The following is a 23446-nucleotide window of genomic DNA, read 5'->3' on the forward strand; positions in this document are numbered from 1 at the left end:
ATATAACTAGAAAGTGAGCCAAGAGTATACAGTCTCATAAAAGAAATAGCAGATACTAAAATAGGACCATAATGAATGCTCATACATGAAACCATATCCTAGGCTAGGTATAGAAGTTCATAAAGTAGTACTAATCTGCTACAGTACTGCTCATAGCTACAGAGGTAACATGTAAGGCATATACAAACTTCCAATAAGTAAACCAAGGACTAAACCCCTACAACAAGGGTATATTTCATCATAAGCAAGCATAGCAGCATAAGTGAGCAACAGCAGTAAGTAAGCAGTAACAACATATATAAACAGCATTCAAAGCAAATATAATAATAAACAACGTATGTACGAATGGTCACTCCCGCCCACCTCTCTGCACCATGACCCCTGTATGGTCGAGAGGCCGGGTCAGTGATAGACTGTACACCACTCCAGCTACCACTCACACGAGTGGTCGAGGGGACAGTTGCATAGTAGCTAACTAGCTACATCTGCGACGGGGGTCCCTGCTGCTCGTAACTCCAGCTACCACTACCTATGAGTGGCCGAGTGCGGCACGACAGGACAAGCGACATCAACTCCAGCTACCACTCTCTCGAGTGGCCGAGGATGCGGCATGCATGCAATGACATGATGCGAACAATGCAACAGTCATCATATATATATAAGCAGAAACAGATATGCTACATGATGCCAGCATGCTCAATAGCGTACATAAATAAACAACAGTCAAAGCATATAAACATGGTATCTAGTATCTGCTACTGATCATGGACAACAACAAGAGACTGTATAGATATGGAAACGAATTTCTCAAGGATTGCGTGGAAGTATCAAGCGCGGGAAAATAAGAGTGGAGTCAAGGTAAAAATAATTCCTTATCCAAAATAGTTCATGCGCCAAGGTCAAAGTACTAAAAGAAACAAAGCAAGAAGTACCCGCCTTTACATGTAGTTCGTGTCAACCGTCTTCAATCAACGTCCTGCAAATCACGTGATGTACAATTTAGCTAACTTCATAAACAACAACTAGCTAAACCCAAACCCAACCTAATTAGGGAAAAACCCTAATCCAACTATGAACCTCGATTCATCCAAATCCATCCAGAGATCTTAGACTAGCATGCCAAAATAGAACCAACATTGAAATCATCTCACGATCTTCCAAATCTGTCCACGAAAATCACAGCTGACTCGTAAGAAACCAAAATCATCATTAATTTTAAATCCAATCCAACCACACTATCCTGAGATTCCAAAACTCACGGAGAACATGAAACCACCGTGGAAAACACACTAAATCCACCAAATCAATCCATTCACAACAACATGACCATCTCGGAAGGAAACTAAGGACACCAACCAAATTTCAAAACCTACAGAACATATCATCCTCTGTTAATTCCATATAGAGGCAGATTGGTAACGAGCCAAATCCATATAAACTCCAAAGCGATTTGGAAACAAAGCTTCCATCCAGTATCACCGTTTCAATTCAAATCCGACCAGAAAATTCAGACACCATAAGAATGCCAAAGCTTCATTGTTTAAAGCTTTAAACACCAACTATCGCTGTTAAGCAAGAAAAGGCAAAACATAAACCCACAACTACCTCCAAAATAAAACCGAATAGCACTACGTGGCACCAGAACAATCTCACAGAAAAATCCACCAGAAATAGTTCTCGAATTTTCAGAATCTATAAGGAGAACAAAACAACTATCATCCCTGCTTAAACCACGAAAATCCAAGCAAGAACTCCATGATTCAGCACCCAACTCCGCAACATATTCGTATCGCAAACATGAAACCAAGCCTCATCAAATTCAATCAAAACCCCAAAACCCAAATCCGTGTGTGAAAACCAGAAAACATCTCGGATCTAGAACACTGAAACCTCCAAAACATCTTCGATTCACATGCTAAACCGAAACCAACATACCTAGAATTCTATCCGTATCTATTGAGGAAGGAACTCGCTGGGTCAGTTAGGGCATGGCTCGGAGAGGAGAGGATCGGCGGCTGCTGCTCGCGTGAGGGAGAAGAGGTTCGGCGAGGGCAGAGGGGGCGGCGCCGCGGTGCTCACGCGAAGAGGAGAGCAGGCTGCCGTGGCTCGTCGCGACGCCCCGGTGTTGGCGTGAGGAGGAGAGCCGGCTGTGATGCTCGCGGGAGGGCAAGATGATCGCGGCTATGGCTCGGCGGCTAGAGGCGAGGGGGTCGTGAGAGGGGAAACCGCGTGAGGGAGAAGGAAGGCAGGAGCTCGGCGGAGGAGGAGGTTCAGCAGCGCGAGGTGAGGCTCGGGGGAGGTGGGAGCTCGGCGCCGTGGGGAGTTAGGGCACGGGCAATGTATCAAATATATAAAATTCAAACTTAGGTTTAGGAAAAATCGAAACCTAAGTTTATTTCTCAATCAACTCCCACTTTTGTGTATTCCAAACAGACCTTTTCTAAAGCCTATAATTTTATCCCCTCAAATTACGCCATACGGCTCCGATTAAATTCCTGAAAATTCCTAAAAATTCTCATAAGATTATTTGTCAAATAACCTTATTATTTAATTATTATTTGGGTGCCTTATTTTACAGCTTACATCAAAAATGAAGAGATTGTAAGTACCCCGTGATAGTTTTGATGTGATCAACCAAGTCAAGTTAGGTCATGTTATTTTTTGATATCTTATGTCTAAGTGTGCAGGAACTTAGGAGCACAAGAAGTTGAGCGAAACACACAGCTAGTGAGAAGGATGACATGGGAGAGAGTCGACGAGCTCGGTGCGTCCGAGGAACGGGGCACTATGGAAGAGTACACCGACGGACGAGAAGGAAGCGCGCGGCGTTTTCAAGGGAACAGAATATGGAGCAGAAGGTTGCTCGAGAAGGTCAAAAAATAAGTTTGGGTGAGCTCTATTCCGAATGACCGAAATCACCCAAGCGAGCAGAGCCAGAGCGAAAGACCTAGACAGAAAGTCAACATAGAGTTGACTTTCTAGTCTGGGCACTCAGATCAATTTGGTCCAGCCGAGGGCACCTTGGCGAGGCACCCGTGCTAAAAGACGGTTCAGGCGCCCGGAGTTGTTCTAGGCGCCTGGACCAATTTGGTCCAGCCAGGGGTGCTTTGACGAGGCACCCTTGCTCGAAGGCGGTTCGGGTGCCGGAAGTTGTTCCAGGAGACTGGACCAGATAAGATTTTATCTTTCGGCTGTTGTGACGCGAATAAACTTTTATCCACACCTAGGCGCTCGGACTATGACACGTCAACAATGGTCAATTTCGACCAGCAGACTATAAATAGAGCCCTGGTCTTCTCCTTTCAGAATAACACACTTTGTACTTCAATTCTCTTTCAGTTTTTCATTTCTGAGCATTATTTTTGTGTACGAGACTTCTTCACCTCTGACGTTATGTTCGAGAGGGAGATCTTGATAGTGAGCGGAAAATTGAACAATAGATGCATAATAAAGCGTATTCATAGTAAAAATATGTTCCAAGGTGTATCAAAACGTACTTTATCATCGGAGATGATCCCCTTTTATATACCACCTCTAATAACCTCCACATTCATGAGGTGGCAGAGAATATTCGATGCCAGAAGTTATCGAGTAGGGAAATATGTATTCTGGGAGGCGTATAGTCATCATCCAAAGAATCTTTTGTTATCCGTATGCACCCTTTTTGTAACTGACACCCTTAATGAGGTGTTGAAGGAATATGTTATCATAAAGTATCGTCTAATGGAAAATATACGTAGTCACCTTTGAGAAAGCTTCTATTGAATGTTTGTGTAATAACAAAAGAATATTCTCTGATAAACGGTTGTTATTCTCTAATAGATTATTGTGATTCTCTGAATGTGGCTCATGAAGATATCCTAGCTGGGTATTTAGCTGATCAAGTGTATATATAAGAGCAGAGTGTTGAGTATGGTAAGACGTTCGACCTTCAAGATCGCTCGGATATATGTTTTGTAATACCGGAGATCTTATCATGAAGTACTAATGGGAAGCCAAGTACCCTAGGTCAGGACAGTTCTTAAAATCGACCGGTCATATGCAGGGATACTTGTTTATGAAGAATAGAGAAATGAGCCTCGAGAGGCCCTCGGTACTTTCAGCCGATCATTCTTGTACTGGAAGACTTGTCCTTAAAGTGATATCTCATCTCTGGAAATCCAGTCAGGTTTCTTCTGAGATTTGTCTTGTATGTTTGCTCGGCGGAGATAAGGATACTGAACCTTATAACTTTAGTCAGTTATTTATCCGGCCACCTATATACAGGAGGACGGGAGAATGAACAGTGAAGATCCATATGTTTAACCGATGGTCGGATCAACCCACTGTATACCAGGCATCAAGAACGAGATGCTCGGACCCCGAGTCCTATTCGAATATTATTCCCGACCAGCCTTATAGTCGGTCGGGACTCTCTTGAACCCGGACAGATTATGACTAGTCGAGTATATACTGGGTGTCTTACTATAGGCGATAAGCACTAGGGTCCTTTGATCTGATCGACCTCTTGGCCGGCCGTCCTTGTATGAAGGACTTTAGCGTAGGACGAGGAACCAAGTCTTGTTATGGGTGAATGACTCTCTGACTCCCACCTACCCTTGACTTACATCACTATTTCATCTTGACTTTAACTATTATGTCTTCTTAATTTTAACTGTCACATCGTATCTAGATCTGTTCATAACCGTCCATATCACTATTAAAATGCTAAATTTTTAGGACTTTTATAGGAGATATTATCTGATGTATATATTTCATTAGTTAATTTCCTCCTCTGTCGCCGGATTGAAACATGCCGTACTGTTGTCTGGGAGAATTTGCTCATTTAGATTCTTTCCAAGATAATTAGCTCGAAACTTGCAATCACTTGTTCTACAGCACATTGCCGAAATAAGTTGCTTGATGATACAGCATTCTCGACTCATTATAACAGTTGATACTGCACTTCCTTGGGTCAACGAGTACTTTGACCACAACCCCGGCATCCGCGGCCTTCCCCTTGTTTGTTGAAAAAGAGGTTGACCTTGGAGTTCTCGACGGCGAGCTGGAACATCCGCTTGCCGTAATTAAGACTGCTCGAACGGGGTGGGATCGGCGGCGCTGGAGGGTCGGTCGTCATCGTCGGTTCAGTATCGGAGATGACACCATCGGGTCGAACCCCACTAGAAGCAGAGACGAGAGGCACCCTGTTTGCTCCGTCCCGAGTACAGTGGCCTAGATCGGAGTGAGGGAGTAGGTTTCTTCTTCTTGCGTGGATAGGAGGCGCATCAGGCGGCGGTTCCGGACGGCGAAATGGAGAGACGGGAGGCTAGGAATATTAAAAAATTATTTTAAGTATTTATTTATTTAACCTTTAAGATTTATTTTAAAAAATAAAAAAATTAAGCCAAAGAAACAAGGCATAAAATGTTAGAATATAAAAGTAAAATCAAAGTTTATTAGACATCAAAAGATTATTAGGTGGTTTCATCCTCTCTGAATTTAAATGTTCAAATGAAAAATAAGGCCGTTTATATCTTCTTTTCTTAATCATATATACCCAAAAATAAAGTACAAAACATTTAAGCCAATTTCGACCTTAATCATTGATTTGTAGTTAAATACGGCTGAGATTAAAATTAAGCTTTACGATTATCTTTTATTGTCAATGCGCCGAAATCAATCTTATCCATGCAAATTGCGGGCCCCTCTCACAATTGACTCCCTGGCCTACCAAATTTAATGTTTTGACGGAACGCAAAAACGCTGTGAGGACCAAGCTGAACTACATGTTACATGTCGTGTCAGGCTCAATTGCAACGTGAAAGTTCCTTTGAAACTAATGCGACACGTCTCCATCAGATGGATGATGTGAAAAATGAACCGACTCGTAAATAGTGAATAATTATTTAATAAAACGAATTTAATGAATAGTTATTTAATGAATAATTATTTAATAATACTAATTTAATGGACTACCGGCTGTAAGTATTTTTTAAATTTACACTTTGCAGAACATCTATCTCCTATTCAACTATGATAAATTTTTAAAATTTTTTTTTTAAATAAGACACGTAACTAAAGGATATTGAGGTCTGTACTGTTTACACGAGTCCTTTTTGATTTATCCTAATAATTAATGAAATTTTTTAATGAAATTAAATTGATGATTCAGATTTACTTACTCAATCTGATTAATCTTTTTTTTTTAATTTACATCAGTATCTGTGGAGTAGCCGATGTCAATAAAAAAAGAAATGGAACGTGTTCGACCATTAACCCTAACCTGCTCCTAAACCTCCACCAAACTCCCCCAAGGCATTAAATAGCTTTTACATCATCTACCCAACTCCACTGACTCACTCTTTATTAATGCGACACGACTGTCGTCCAACCACAGCGAAGGCCTCATTGCCACCGAACCAGTAAGCCATGGCTGCCACCACCTCCTCCGACTACAACCCTTCTTACCAGAGGCTGCGCAAGCTGCCGCAAGAAACCGAGCAAGTCCGACAGCAAGCGGCATTCTTCGATGGCATCCTAGGAAGGAGGAACCGGTGGCTGAGGCTTAACAGGGGAGGGAGGTGCCGGCGTCCAAGGATCCGGGTGGCCGGCCTGAGAAGGCTGCTGAGGAACAAGACAGTGGCGGTGAGGGCTGCGGTGAGCGAGTCTGTGTCCAAGGTGCTCAAGAGGCTTAAGGAGGGAAGGCCTTACCTTGGGGAACTCTTTGCAGGGAACTATTTGTTCGTGCAGGTGAGCCCTTCACCGACCCTGCCGTATCTGGAGAAGACCATCTTGTCTGTTCCTGCCGCGTTTAATAGTCATCATAGTCGCAGCCATGGCTATTGCTAAAAGGCTAGCTAGCGCAGTTGTTGCGTCAGATTTCTGATTGCAAGACTGAGTACTGTTAATTCTTGCCTGCTTCTTCAGTAGCAAGACGAATAAAAGTCTTAAAGAATGGTTGATTCTTAGGATTCTGAAGTGTTCTTGTCGATCGATCGTATATCTTGGCTAACTAGTTTTGCTAGTGTTGGGGAATTGAATTACTGCAAGAAAATTGTATTTCAGAGGGCGCCTTTCATTTCTTTAGATATGTTATGTTACTTCTGATCTTATAGTTTCTTATTTGTTAATTGAATTTTTTTTTTGATAATTTTGATGGTCTTTTTATTTCCCATTAAATCTTAATTGCGATGATCTATTCAAGGATTTTCTGAATTCATTTAACAAGAACACAAAGTGGCAGAAAGTCATCAGTGGTATAATTAAAATATAATTGCAATTTATTAAAAAGTAAATTATTTTTTTTATCGTTGAAGGCCTTTTCTGTGAATTGGGGTGTGACTAGAAGTGAGTAAAATCTAAGTTAAATCCATCGAATCGATTTAATTTAAAAATCCAATTAATTTTATAAATTATTTTTTTTAAAAAAATAATTATTTTAATTTATTTAGTTGAGTCTCGATTATAAAATTTAAAATTAGATTAGATTAAATTATTATTTTTTTAAATATAAAGTATTGATAATCTCATCAATTTGGTCCAGAATTGTAATTAAAATTTTAGATTTAATCAAATTTTAATCAGTAGTAGGAGATTTCCTATTAATGGGTTTGATTTTAATCTGTTCAAACTTTGTGATTAAAAATGATTCAATCGATTATAAAACTAACTGGTGTTGCTAAATATGTTATTATATTATTTGGATTATCAATCAATCAGTCGAGCGCATAGTGAAGGATTAAGTCCATGTGATACTCTTAATCCGATTAAGTCCATATTTATGGATTTAATCCATGAGGTGGATTTGCATTTGATTAATACCCCCCCTCTCTCTCTCTCTCTCTCTCTCTCTCTCTCTCTATATATATATATATATATATATATATATATATATTAGCATGAAGGAGATTTAGTTTATTAGATGTAAATTTAATGGGTAGATCTGTTAATTCGGTTTATTAATATTAATAAGCTATTAATAATGTATGAGCTTTTATATGAATGATCCCTATAAGATATACTTAGTATATAGGGAAGAAGCTCCTAATTAGGGCGTAATCTTGAACCTTGGCATTCAAGAGAGAGCTTCTTCTTCCTCCTCTCTTCCTCATTGAGAAGGATTATGAATTGTAGTCCATTCTTGTAGAAGATCATTTTGTGCTTGCAGGAACTCTGGCAACAAGTAAGGATAATGACTAATGCGATGGATTCAGGTTAGACGATTCATTTGTCATTGCTTTCAATTTCTATCCAATATAACCTTATAGATGATAATAATTAGATCCTTAGATGCATCATTTATTTTGTTTTGATGTATTTTTCAATGATATGGAAAATATAATTTTGCATTTGATTTAATGAGCGAATTGATGTGTATCCGTTGATTATAGCATTAGATAGGCTAGGTTAGGGAGCATAGATCTTGACTTTGCATTTATGTATGATTACCCTGCACCTTTGACTAGTGATTTCGCTACGAATCAAAAAAGTGATCTTTGATAAGTGGGAGTGATCAAATTACATGATTCTAATGATCATGAAAATGTCTATTCCAGAATCACTTAAAGGTTCAATTAGAATGAAGAAGTTAAAACCTTTATTAGGGAGTTAGCAAAGCGATTCTCCTCAAATGAAAAGGTCAAGACTATTACACATTTTATGGAGTTAGTGTCTATGCGGTATAATAGGAAGGGTAGTATAAGGGAGTATATAATGGAGATGTCAAATTTGGTCACAAGAGTTAAGACACTAAAATTATACATGTCTAAAAGCGTCATTATGAATCTAATCCTAATCTCTCTACCTACGTAGTTCACTACCTTTAAGATAAGTTATAACACTCAAAAAGAGAAGTGGGCACTAAAATGATCTTATAGTTTAGTGTGTATAAGAAGAAGAGAGATTAAGACATGACACACATAGTGCTCACTTTTTATCCTCGTCTTAGTATTCGAACAAGAAGAAGAGAAAAGATAAAAGTAAGAGTAAGGGTAAACAATTTACAGTAACCGAGGCTTCAGAGCATAAGGTGCAAAAATAATAAGATCTTGACCCAACTTGTTTCTTTTGTAAAAAGAAAGGTCATTTGAAGAAAGATTGTCCTATATACATCAATTGACGTGTTAAGAAAGGTATACTTCTCAACTTTATTAACTTAGAAGACAACCTAACTACTATACCTAATAATACTTGATCTATAAATACTGTTGCAATTACTCATATAAGTGTAACTATGCAGGATTGCCTCACGAGCCAAATGTCAATTGATGCTGAAAAATTTATCTATATAGGAATTGGAAAGAAGGCAAAAGTAGAGGTGATAGATGTCTTTAGAGTTTGTTTAGGGAACAATGTACTTTTGAATTTGAAAAATACATCTATAGTGTCATCTTTTAAATGGAACTTAATTTCTATTTCATAGTTGGATAAATATGGATACACTTATTCATTTGAAAATGAAAAATTTAGAATTTTTTAAAATTTTATCCTATACAGTACTGGTTCCTCGATTGAAAAACTATACATATTAGACATTGTAATCTATACAGATAATATTGTGATGCATAGTATAGATATGAAGCGTAGTTTGACGAGTGAGAATTCATCTATGTTGTAGCATAGATATTTAGGACATATATCTAAACAACGTCTAGAAAGGTTAATGTCACTAGGAATTCTTGATTCCCTTGATATGGCAGATTTTAGAATTTGCATTGAATGTATTAAGAAAAAAATGACTAACAAGAGTAACAAGGGTTTAAAGTAGAATAATGGAGTCTTAGATCTTATACATATGAATATATATAAATTGTTCCCTAAGACTTCTTGGAACGATCATGTATACTTTATAAGCTTTATAGAGACGGCTATTTCTGATACAGATACTTGTACCTTATTCATGAGAAGTCCCAATATTTGGACAAGTTCAAAACCTTCAAAGTTGAAGTTGAAAATTGACTTGGTAAGAAGATTAAGGCCTTAAAATCATACTATGGTAGTGGATACTACGATAGATTTGATGGATCAAGTGAGCAATGTCCTAGACTATTTGCAGATTACCTTTAGAGTACAGAATCATGACACAATACACCATGCTTGGGACCCCTTAGCAGAATAGTGTAGCTGAGCAACGAAACTGAACCTTAAAAGATACGGTGAGAAGTATGATTATATTTTCTTCTCTACTGGAGTATTTATGAGGTGAGACACTGATCATGTAAAATACCATAAAAATTAATAATAATTATTATTGGACGAAAAATCTTATTGGATTTTGCTGGAATTTTTAGAATTTTTTCGGGATTTAAACGGAGTCCGTATGACCCGTTTTGAGGGGATAGATTTAGGGTACAGTGAAAGTCTGTTTGGAATACCCATTATGTGGGAGTTGATTAAGTGGTCAACTTAGAGGTTAATTAGATTAACCTAAGTATTTAATTAAGAGCTTTAAATCCCTAAATCCCCGATTTCTTCTCCTCCTTCCCGATTCTGCCGAACCCACCTCCCTCTCCCGATTCTCTCTGCCCGAAACCCTTCTCCGGCGATTTTTCGCCTCACCGACGCCGAGCTCATGATCGCCGGCCATCTTCCTTCAGGCGAGGTTAGGGCAAAGACTCCATTGGCTTCTCTTGCGATCCTTTCTTCTCCCCTCTCATGCGCGGGCGCCTGACACTGACGGAGAGCTCCCTCTGCCGTGGTTCTGTCCTCGCCGAGTCGCCTGAGGAGGAGTGCCCGAATCTTGACGGCTCCGACCATCTCCGACAATGCGATCCTCTCTTAGGCTGTGCTTGTGCGCGTGCGGCAGTGACTCGGTGGAGTTAGGGCACGGCGAGGAGAAGGGATTCGCCTTGTTCCCCATGGACCGTGGCCCTTTTGGTTCTCCTCCTTGATCTGGTTACTGGTGGGCATTGCCGATCGTCACCAGCCAAGGTGGATCGCACGACATCGGCTGTAGGTGATCAATTAAGGTAAGGCTTTGTTTGGAAATGCTGTGGATTCAAGAATTATTGAGGAATTGGTTCCTGATTATAGTGTTCTTCTTGACCGGTTGAGAGGAAGCATCGGGTCGGTGTACTGTGGACTCTCCTTGTTGCCGGTCACTGCCCTCTCCAACTCTTGCAGCTGTGGAGGTCACGGGTGAGGATGGAGGTTCTGTTAAGGTAAGTTTTGGACTGTTGATTAGGGTTTCAGCAAACCCTTTGTCGTATAATTGGTATTCTGTTTTGATCTTGGAAAGAATTGGTGTAGGGGTGTTCTTGGTGGCTGTTGGCAGGTTCTGGTGGGGCTGTGAATTTGGAATTGCTGCCATACTTCAAGGTCAGCGCCTTTCTAGTGTTGTACTTTGGGTATTCTATTAGTATGATACTAAAATGGGTTTTCTATGGGTTGTGGAGTTTTGTTCTGCTTAGATTTATGTAGGGTTTGATGTTTGGATTAGTAGAGATGAATTGTAGAAATTGATGGTTGTGGATTATGTTTAGTTTTAGGAGTTGGATTAAGGATGGATTTATTATTGTATTGGATTTGGATCATTAGGTAGAGTTAAACATGATGGTTATTGGTATGTGTTGGATGGATTGAGGTTTGTTTTGGATTAGAAATTATGGATATGGATGAGAATTTAAGGGTGAATCATGTTGGAGTTGTGATTGATCATGGTTGATGTAGATTGTTAGGTGATCATTCTTAGGATCGTTGGATTGATTAATGGATTGTGGATTATGTTGGGATCTAGAAGGAGTGTGATTAAGGATTATTTAGAGGATTAACCAGAGATCAGATTTGAGTGGTGTTATCCTGATTGAGTGGGGAGTTTATTTAGCTATTTGCTACCTATGTAATTAGCTAAATATATATTATGTGATCGCAGGACTTGGACTCGGGACGAGCGTCTCGACACGGGATTACTTGGCATGATCTACACTTTAAGGCGGGTATTTCTTCCTTGCCTCTATGTAGATTTTATTGAGCTTAGTGCATGGTTTTATGAGATGGTTTAGGATGCTTTATCTTATATCATGTTCGTTTGTTGCTTTCCTGCTTGATACCGATGCTTGACCCTTGTTATGATCTCTTTAATTCTTATACATTCTACACTTTGGATTATCTATACTCTGTGCTATTTGTGTACATGTAGAGTATGTATGGTAGGGATTACTTCGTTGGTGGTATTCATGTGAGGCTTGTCCATCCGTATGTCGTGTATACTTCTGTCCGGTGTGATGATTGGAGTTGTGTTGATTGTATGTCTGTGGTTTATACACGTGTTTGATGTGTTTTTACTGGAGGATACATGTTGATTGTACACGTGGGGTTGTGTAGGTGTGTCTGTTGAGGTTATTGGAGATTTTTGGTTAACTATACATGTGTGGTTATATACATATGTTTGGTGGGATATATGGAGGTATCATGATGATTATACTCATGTTGTGGAACACTTAGGTGGATTTAGAGTTGCATGGATGATGACGGTGTCCGTATCATGATTATATATATATATCATCATGTTCATCATTCATGTCATACTGACGACTATCGTCTCCCTTGTAGTTGAGAGGGTTGTCAGTCTTTTATAGCCGTCCATTCGGCCACTGATGGAGAGTGGTAGTTTGGAGTGGAGCTAGTCCTGTCGCGCTTACTCAGCTGCTCAGTGTTCTGTCAGCCTCGACCACTCTGGAGTAGTGAGTCTTGAGGGTACAGTATCAGAGGGCTAGAGATGTGAGTGGTCAGGGACCCTTAGCTAGGTAGTTATATAACTACTTAGCTGACCGTCCGCTTCGGCCGTCTATAGCGGTGTTTGTACTGGAGGCTAGTACGGTTTGTCACGGACCCAAGCCTCTCGGCCATACAGGGGCCGTGGTGTCTAGAGAGGTGGCGGGGGTGACCATGGAGCATGCATGCACATTGGCATTTGATGCGCGGTGCATCTTTGGAGATATATTTGCATACATGCCTAGTAGATACTAGTTGCATGTGTTTGTGGTATGTTGCATTTGTTTGCGATATGATTGTTGCATATGGTTGTCATGCTGCATACATGTCATTTATTTTACATGTATTTGCAGTCGTATTTATATTGCACAGGTGTCACGGGTATGTCTGTTGCAGATCCAGTGAGGTTACTGATCTTGGTACCTTGCGCTGATTTCAGATTGGGTATGTATTTACCATTATGTCGGTAGTGGTTTGTGCAGTTTGTATGTCAGTTATGATTATGTCGGGTTACCACGTCAGGTATGTTCAGATGCATTGATTATGATAGTATGATCATGTTCTTTGTTTCCCTACTGAGACTGTATACTTTTGATCTCCATGTTTGTTATTGACCATGCACTATCTTGTCTATTACCCGCTGAGTTACCTATACTCACCACCGCATGTATACATTTATGTTTTCAGGTAGATGGTTGGAGTGTCACTCGGAGTATCCTGTCTGCGGGTCCTACGTCACATCCGAAGACTGTGTTCGTTTTCTATTGTATATTCCTTTCTTATTCGTGGCATTGTATTTGTGTTTAGCCATGTGGCTATCTTATTCTTTTGGTGTTGTATTTGTGTTTAAGCCGTGCCGGCATGCATTGTATTTATTTGTGTTGTGTGGGCTTTCCTTCGTTTTTCCGCTGTGTTTTGGTACAGCCGTGTGGGCTGTTATATATATAACTGCGTGGTTGTGATTGTTTCATTCCAGCCGTGTGAGCTGTTATTATAACTGCGTGGTTGTGTATATAAATATTCCAGTCGCATGTGGCTGATGTATTTTGCTTGTAGTGATGCTTCAGATTGTCACCGGTACAGGGGAGATGCTGCCGGATTTTTGTCTGGCAGAGACTCCTTTGGGGGCGTGACAGATCAAGACTATGATTTACCTAAAATCAAACGGGATTCACATGGTAATATTAAAAAGTATAAGACATGGTTCACCAAGGGATTCACTCAAAAGGAGGACATTGATTACAAGGAGATTTTTCACCTATTTCGATGAAAGTCTCCCTTAGGATAATCATAACACTTGTAGCTCATTATGACCTAGAGCTAAACCAAATAGATGGTAAGACTATGTTTCTTAATAAAAAATATTGAGAAAATGATATATATGGTGCAACTAGAGAACTTTGAATTGGGAGATTCAAAACACCTAGTATGTAAACTAAGGAAGTCCATTTATCAATTAAAGTATGCATTTCGCCAATGGTGCCCAAAGTTTGATCAAATAGTTTCTTCATATGGTTTTACGGAGAATTTAATTGATCAATATTTATATATCAAGTTCTATGGGAGTAAATTTATTATACTTATTCTATATATGGATGATATATTGCTTGCAAGCAATGATAAGAATCTACTGCTAGAAACCAAGTCATTTCTATCTGGTAAATTTAAAATGAAGGCTCTTGGTGACACGTCTTTTATCTTAGACATACAGATTATCTGTAATCATTCAAAGTACACATTTGGACTATCACAAAAAGTCTATATAGAAAAAATGTTCATTTGGTATGACATGTAAAATTGTGCTTCCGTCGACACTCTTGTGTCAAAGGATGATTGACTTAGCTCGCAGCAATGCCTACATCATAAACTTGAGATTAAATAAATATAGCAATTCCCTTATGTATCGGTAGTATAGAGTTTGATGTATGCTCAAGTAAGTACATGTCCGAATCTTACGTACATTGTGAGGATGTTGGATAGATATTTGAGTAACCCTATAATAGAGCATTGGAAAGTTGTAAAGAGGGTTATATGGTATTTACAAATAATAAAGAATTATATGCTCACATATCAGAGATCAGGTCATCTGGAGATCATTGGATATTCATACTCTGATTTTACTGGATGCTTATATAGCAAAAGGTCCACCTTATATTATGTCTTCATATGACAGGAGGGACTATATCATGGAAAAATATCAAACATACCCTAATAGTTACTTCAACTATAGAGTTAGAGTTTATAACTTGCTATGAAACTTCCAATCATGTGATATGGATGCAGAACCTTATCACATGGTTATAGATCATTAGGAGCATTAACAGATCATTGAGGATCAAATGTGATAATAAAGTTGCAGAATTATATTCCAAGAATAACCGTAGTTCGTTGAAGTCTAAACACATCAACATAAAGTTTATAACTATTAAAGAAAGAGTTTAGAATGATTAAATTATGATAGAGTATATAAGGGCGGATTCCATGTTAGCAAATCCACTCACCAAGGGCTTATCACCCAAGGTCTTTCATCTGTAAGTATCTCATGTTAGTTTTGATGTGATCAACTGAGTTAAATTAGGTCCTGTGTCTTTTGATGTCTTATGTCTAAGTATACAGAAACTTAGGAACACAAGAAGACGAGCGAAGACGTGGCTAGTGAGAATGATGACATGGGAAAACGAGTCAACAGACTTAGTGCATCTAAGGGACGAGAAGCTGCGGAAGAGTACATCGGTGGATGAGAAGGAAAGCGTGCGACACATCTGAGGGATAAGAAGTCGGGAAGGAGACCTGCTAGAGAAGAAGACCGAAGTTGGGTTCGAGTAAGCTCAATTCCAGATAGTCGGAGTGTCACCCAAGCGAGAACAGGGGAAAAATAGTCAATACAACAATTGACCATTCTAATGACCAATGCTCAAGCCGCCTCTAATGACTTTAGTGGTGCCTTGAGCTTCGGTAGCGAAGTTGCCGCATTCGGGACCCAAGGCCCCTCCAATGTGCCTGAGGCACCTCGGATGAATAATGCTGAGGCACCTTCAATCGCTTTGGAGGGGTCTCCAACGCGACAGAGTCGTTAAGTGACCATTGCTACGTGGATAAAACTTTTTCTACTTGGAGGCACTCTGTATGCCTTTGGAGGTGCCTCCAAGCCACGTCAACACAATGGTAACTTTTCCAAGGGGACTATAAAAAACCTCGTAGAGTTAGGAATTAATCAACAATCATTGCATTCATCTCCTTAGCTATTTCTGAGCTTTCAAAGACGGTAAGAGGCTACTCCGCCTTCACAAAGGAGATTTTTGATGAAACTTTCAACTGTCTTGGATTAATAACCATCTCGATTTTAACCAAGTAAAGAATCCTGAGTCCTCTTACCTTATTTCTTTTATTCTATGTTATATTTTTTTTGATTAATTTATTATGCATCCTTGCTAAAGCAAAAGCAAGAGAAATTGTTCTAACTTCTTTTAAGGGTTATTCATCCCCATCTAGCCGGCCTACCGGGACTTACAATTAGTATCAGAGCTAAGTTTACTTTAGAAGGACTAATCGTCAACTAAAGCAACAAGGAGATGATTGGAGTGAGCATTCATCCACCGAAGTTCGAGGGATTTCACGATATGGAAAAAGAAAATGAAGGTATTTTTTAAAATAAATTTTGATATATTATTAACTATCAAATATGATTTTGTAGCACGCAGAGATCAGCACGGTGATGAAAAATAACATCTTTGGAACAAAAAGAGTAGGCTGACTTCGTGACCAACAGAAAAGCAGAGTTCGATCTGCTGAACGTACTATTGCCACAAGAAGTCAACCGGATCGGCGCTTGTGAATCTATGAAAGAACTTTGGGAAAAATTCCTAGAGCTACACGAAGAAACATTAGAAGCAAAACTAGCCAAGAGAGATGTTCTCTGAAACCAACTCAGCAACCTCCGGCTTGAAGAAGGGGAAACGGTTGCTCGGCTACATGCCAAACTCAATGAACTAATCACCGAAATCACAAACCTCAGAGAAATGGTAACAAATTAAGACTTATTAAGATATGCACTTAATGCATTCCCAAGGACTCCAGACTTGACATCAATAATAGATTCTTCTTACATCTCTAAGGATCTTGAGGTAAGTACCTTAGAAAATTTATTTTCAACCTTAGAATTACATGAAACTCAATGTGCCTGTCTAAGAAAGAAAAAGGAACCAGTTATAACATTCAAAGCTAAGGAGGTCGATCAAGACTCAGAATCATTGCTCGACGAAAATGAAGAAGCCTACATGGTAACGAAGTTTAGTAAATTTTTAAAAACTAACAAATTTGATAAGAAACATACAACGAAGTTAATCTGAAGCAAAAGGAAGGTTTAGTGCTATAATTGTCAAGAAGAATGACATATCAAGGACAACTGCCCAAAGTTGAAGAAAAGGGAGAAAGAAAAAAAAAGGGTCAAAACGGACAAAGCACAAGAATCTAAAAGTCACGTGGGACAAGTCGTCATCAGAGTCCGAGATCAAGGTCTGTAACGAAAAAATGAAGCCACCCAGAAGGAAGACCTCGATGATCGAACCGTGAAGAAGAATATTAGAAGAGGGGAGAGACTTTTAAATACTGTTTTTATTTTTCTTGCACACGAAACACTTACACCATCGACCCTTCAAATACACTACAAGAGATAAAGATAACATTATACTAATCCCACTAAACCATGTAAGTAGGAATGACTCGTACCACTAACCATGTAAATAGGAATGACTCGTACCACTAACCATGTAAATAGGGATGACTCATACTACTAACTTGATCTTAAGAAATAATGAAATCTTATCACCACGAATACAGAGAAGACATGGCCAACATCACTTTAATTTGTAACACTCCCCCTTAAAGTGATGTCTTCTGAATCAACCCAAGTTTAGAACGTAGGTCTTAGAATGGACCCTTTGAAAGGGGCTTTGTAAAAATGTCAGCGATGTTATCTTCACTTCGAACAGCAATCATGTCGATAATCCCACTAAGCACTTTTTCACGGATGAAGTGATGCTCAAGTTCAATATGTTTCGTCCTTGCATGGAAGACGGGATTTGATGTAAGCTTGATCGTACTTAAGTTATCTCCATGAATAGGAACCGATCCATCAATGGGTTCTTGGAGATCTTCAAAAAGTCTACGAAGCCAAACATTCTTGAGCGGCATGGGCCGAAGCTTTATACTCGGCTTCGGTGGTGGACAGTGACACCGAACTTTTCTTTTTGCTGCACCATGAAATACTTGTTTTTCCGCATAAAAAAATGAATCCGGATGTTGATCTTCGATCATCTAAATCTCCACAAAAATCAGCATCCACAAATCCTTCCAAAGAGAATTTTGCACCCTTCTTGTAAAATAAGCCCATGTCAAGAGTGGAATTAACGTACTTCAATATATTCTTTGCCTCCTCAAGGTGTGGCTTCCTCGGTGCTTGCATATATCGGCTAACAACGCCAACAGAGAAGGCAATATTCGGTCTTGTTATTGTCAAATAAATCAGGCTTCCCACAAGGACACGATAGAGATGGAGATCCGATAGTTGTGTTCCTTCGTCACAACGAAGCTTCGTACCTACATCGAGTGGCGTTGACCGCTTCTTCCCGTTTATCATTCCGAACTTCTCAAAGAGCTTCTTGGCGTAGCTGGATTGAGACACAAAAACCCCATCATCCAAATTTTCAATTTGTATTCGGAGAAAGTTACTCACCTCGCCTAGCTTCTTCATGTCAAAACGCAAGGATAGTTCTTCTTGAAGTCGAGCAACTTCTGAATGATTGCTGCCCGTTAATATAATATCGTCGACGTATAGTAGAACAACCACAAAAAATCCTTGGCTTTTCTTGACGAACAGACTTGAATCCGAGTCGGATACCACATAACCACAAAATTGTAAAATTTTTTGTAATTTTTCCTAACCAGGCTCGCGGGGCTTGCTTTAATCCATAAAGTGCCTTCTTCAGCTTGTATGCAAAATCCGGATGACTTTCGGATTCAAATCCGATTGACTGCTCCATATATATATGTCTATCAAGCTCTCCATATAAGAATGCATTTTTGACATCTAGTTGTCATAGTTTCCACCCGAAATTAGCTGCTAAGGCAAGAATGGTGCGTACCGAAGTCATTTTCGCTACTGGACTGAAGGTTTTCTCGTAATCTTCTCCATATTTTTGTGAGAATCCCCGAGCGACCAGCCTTGCTTTGAACCGATCTATGCTCCCGTCAGCCTTCCTTTTAATGCGAAAGACCCATTTACATGAAACCGGCTGCACTCCGGGAGGCTTCGGAACTAAGTCCCATGTTTCATTTTTCAGCAATGCATCCATTTCTTCCTTCATGGCAACCTTCCACTCTTTTACTCCTTTGGCTTCTTCATATGAAGAGGGTTCTTCGTCATCAATTTGATTAGCAAGAAAGCATGAAAAGGTAGTGACGAAATTTTCATCTCTATAACGAGGAGGTCGATGAACATTTCTTCTTGGCCGTTGATTTTTTTGAACATTCTCGCCTTGGTCCACCCTCCCTCTTTCTTCTTGAGTTTCTAGAGAATAATTTTCTGGAAAGCGAGACAGCGGCAAGGTAACCATGTCATTCTCTTCTCTAGGTGACTCTTCAAAGTGATAGGAGGAAATCTCGTCGAAGATGACGTTGCGAGACACAACACATTTATTTATTGTAGGATCCAAACATCTCCAACCCTTTCTTCGTTCATCGTAGCCGACGAAAACGCATTTAACTGCTTTTGCATCCAACTTACTCCTTTGAGAATCTTGCAAATGAACATAGCAAAGAGATCCAAATACTCGAAAATGCTTCACGTTTGGTTTAACAGCATACAACAATTCATATGGTGCCTTGTTATTTGTCGAACTAAGGGGCGTCCGATTGATCACATGGGCTGCACAATTCATTCCGATCCCTCCGCCCACAGCTCCTTGGGCAATTTCTTCGCGTGCAACCAACTCTTACAAGTCTCCACAAGATGTCTGATTTTTCTCTCCGCAATTCCGTTTGCTGTGATGTATCCGGACATGACAACTCCCTTTTAATACCATTGTCTCGGCAGAAGGAGAGAAACTCATTTGAACAAAACTTGCCTCCATTGTCTGTCCGCAACGTCTTAATTTTTCTGCCTAATTCCCCTTCGACGATTTTCTTGAAGTCAAGAAAAGTAGAGAATGTCTCTGACTTATACTTCACAAAATAAATCTACATGAACCGAGAATAATCATCTACGAACAACAACATATAATTACCTTCAGAGTAGGATGTAGTTTTTGTTGGACCCATCAAGTCACTATGGATCCGTTCTAAAGGAGTCGTGCATCGAGAGGTTGAGTTCTCAAAAGGAAGTCGATGTGACTTTCCGAATTGGCACCCTTCATAAACTCCTTCATTGTCAATCTTCATGGAATCAGGCAACCCTTCCACCAACTTCTTTTGGATAATGGCCCTCATTTTTGTCATATTTATATGACCAAGTCTCGCATGCCACAAGGAAGACGTATCATTGCTCCTCATCTTCTCGATATAAGAATTTGACGCCGACAAGACAAATAAATCTTTCACCCTCGTACCCGTATGAACAACATCGGCCTTGATTTCCTTGACGTTCCGAAGAAACTTCACATCTCGCGGCCCGAAGAGCACGAAATTTCCAGCATCCACCGCGTTTGCGACGGAGAAGAGGTTCTTTTGTATCCCTGGTACATGATACACACTATTAAGAGTGATTGATTCCCCATGGTCATTATCGACGACAACAGTGCCTTCCTTTCGAATTTTATGAACAATATTATCCGCGGTTAGGATCCCACTCCTGCCGTCGTGTGTCCAAGAATGCGAGAGGATGGACTCATCTCCGGTAATGTGGTGACCGCATCCAGAATCCACGATCCACTCTTTGTTGGTAGAAATTTTCTCGTTTAAACTTCCTTCAGCCATCAAGCAAGGCACCCACTGTGAGTCTTCGATCATTGAGTCAGCGAGAAAACAATGACTCCAATCTTCTTCCTTTTGTTCTTCTCGTTTCTCCACAACATTCGCATAATTCCTTGACTTCAACTTAACCCGACAATTCCTCTTGATATGGTCGAGTTTGCCGCAACGATAACACTTGAAACTTTTCTTCGGTAACTTCGAAGATTCTCTTTCCGGTTTACTTTCATCTTTCATTGAGTCACCTTTCTTTGTGAACAAGGCATTGCTTGATTCTTCCTTGATGCGCGTTCCGGCCATTTGTCTAGCCAACAACTCTTGCGAGGAGAGAAGATTCTCAAACTCTTCAAGCGACGGTTGTTGAGCCCACCCTTGAATTGAGGTGACAAATGGAGTGTACTCCGGCCGAAGTCCACGAATGATATACCGCTTCAACCGAGCATTCGAGATCTTTTCTTTGGGATTTAGAAGAGAGATTTCCGAACACAAGTTCTTCACTTTCAGAAAAAATTCTGAACATGACATTCCATCTTGCTTTGCAACCGCCAACTCATTCTCAAGTAATTATAGTCGAGCTTCATTCTTCTTGTTGAACAAATGATCAAGCGTATCCCAAATCTCTCGAGCCGACGCACATCCCATTATATGCTCGAAGATCTCATGTGAAATAGACCTCTTTAAAACAAACTCTGCCTTCGCATTACGTTGCTTCCAATTCTTGAGCGCTTCCGCATTAGCGGGGGCGTCCTCCGGAGCAACTACACCATTGATGACGACGACATCCCATAGATCTTCACTAACAAGATACGATTCCATACAGGTTTTCCAGATCCGATAGTTGGACTGATTCAAGAGCATCATACCAAGTCACGCAATACGACCACCACCTTCCATATTAAAAAAACGATACCTTCTTCACGAATGCAACTTGGCTCTGATACCATGTAACGAAAAAACGAAGCCACCCAGAAGGAAGACCTCGATGATCGAACCGTGAAGAAGAATATTAGAAGAGGGGAGAGACTTGAAAATACTGTTTTTATTTTTCTTGCACACGAAACACTTACACCATCGACCATTTAAATACACTACAAGAGATAAAGATAACATTATACTAATCCCACTAAACCATGTAAATAGGAATGACTCGTACTACTAACCATGTAAATAGGAATGACTCGTACCACTAACCATGTAAATAGGGATGACTCATACTACTAACTTGATCTTAAGAAATAAAGAAATTTTATCACCACGAATGTAGAGAAGACGTGACCAACATCACTTTAATTTGTAACAAGGTCTACACGCGGACTTGCACTTATGGCAAGTCATCAAAAAGATGAAGATGAAGAAAGCTCATCTGACATGAGCATCAAGAGAATCAATGAAAGGGGAGCATCGAATTACTAATCCGACACGGTAAGTGAGGTATGACTCTTGCCTCCGAATCAACTTTATGATGCAATACAAATGTGATCTAAATCTTTATGCAAACTATGAATCAAGTATATTAATTTTAAAAGGGATAACATTGAATCAAAAGTTAACTTAGCTAATGCATGCCCATTAGAACATCTTGACAAAGTTCAAACTAAAAATACAAAATTGAAAGATAAAATAAAATTATTAGAAAAGAATTTTACATGCAGAAATTCAAACTTTGCTTATAGTTAAAATTTTAAAAACTTTAAAGAACTTAATTAGTATATGAAAAATTATAGGGTTCAAATTATAAAAGTACTAAGAAAATACATCCCTACACAATACTTAATAAATCAAGCAGGTAGGAACTTATTTTAGGTTCCCAAATTCATCTGTTAGATTTTTCGCTAAAAATTTGAATTATTTTATTAATATTTTTTACATAGTTACCAAAATTAATTATTTCGTAAACCTCGTGTTCAAATTTTTTTTACTTACACTTTTTTGTGAAAAATTGAAGATATTATATGCTAACAGAAAATTTTTTAAATATTTTTTGACTATTACATTATTTTTTTATGAAAAATGAATTTTAAAATTAAAAATGTTTTAAAAATTAATTTTTGTAAAACTTAATTTTTTATATGATAAAATATTATGTTCTCTGTTGCTAGAAAATCTTTTGATATTTTTCGATCGTGATATTAATTATTATGAATTTTTAACAAAAATTATGTTTTTATAATTAAAAATACTAGAATTTTTTTTAATTTAATTTTTCTATAGATAACCATTATATTTCATATGTTTAGAAAAATTATCAAGAATTTTAGATGACAAAATCTATTTTTGAGCCTTTAATTTCAAAAATACTTATTTTTGCTCAAAAATATTTATTCTGATCGAAATAAAAATATTTTTTTGTGAAATTTTTATTCTGATCCAAACATTTCTATGAAACATTGACAAAAATATTTAGAATTTTTCACAATTTAAAAATAATTCTTAAATTATTTTAGCAAAAATAAGAAATATCTCTTAAAAATTATTTTATGTGACAAAATATTTCGATAAACATGCAGGAGTTTAGAAAATTTGAAACCAGACCCTCAAATGTTTCTTATATTTTCCTATTACTATTTTTTTTTTATTTTTTTTCCTATTTTTTTTTATGTAATCAAATGGGGAGAATAATTGGATATTATATTTCGGGGGAGGTTTTATGGTTTTACTTTTAATTGCCATATTTATTTAGGTGCAATTTAAATAATTCTGTTTAATTATAATATTTAATTTATAATTAATTTTTACTTGTTTGTTTAACCCTAACCTTAACTTGGATTGATGTACATCAAAAATGAAT

At 38.7% G+C, this 23446-nt stretch overlaps 1 protein-coding gene across 1 annotated transcript; it reads left to right on the top strand.

Annotated features, from left to right (window-relative positions):
- Nucleotides 1-6352: 6352 nt before the first annotated feature.
- Nucleotides 6353-7046, top strand: LOC122016613. The gene has a single exon (XM_042573976.1). The coding sequence runs from the start codon at nucleotides 6412-6414 to the stop codon at nucleotides 6829-6831; it is 420 nt and encodes a 139-aa protein (XP_042429910.1). The 5' UTR covers nucleotides 6353-6411; the 3' UTR covers nucleotides 6832-7046.
- The last annotated feature ends 16400 nt before the right edge of the window (nucleotides 7047-23446 follow it).

Source organism: Zingiber officinale, chromosome 8B (assembly GCF_018446385.1).
Source record: "Zingiber officinale cultivar Zhangliang chromosome 8B, Zo_v1.1, whole genome shotgun sequence".
Classification (NCBI taxonomy): Eukaryota; Viridiplantae; Streptophyta; class Magnoliopsida; order Zingiberales; family Zingiberaceae; genus Zingiber; species Zingiber officinale.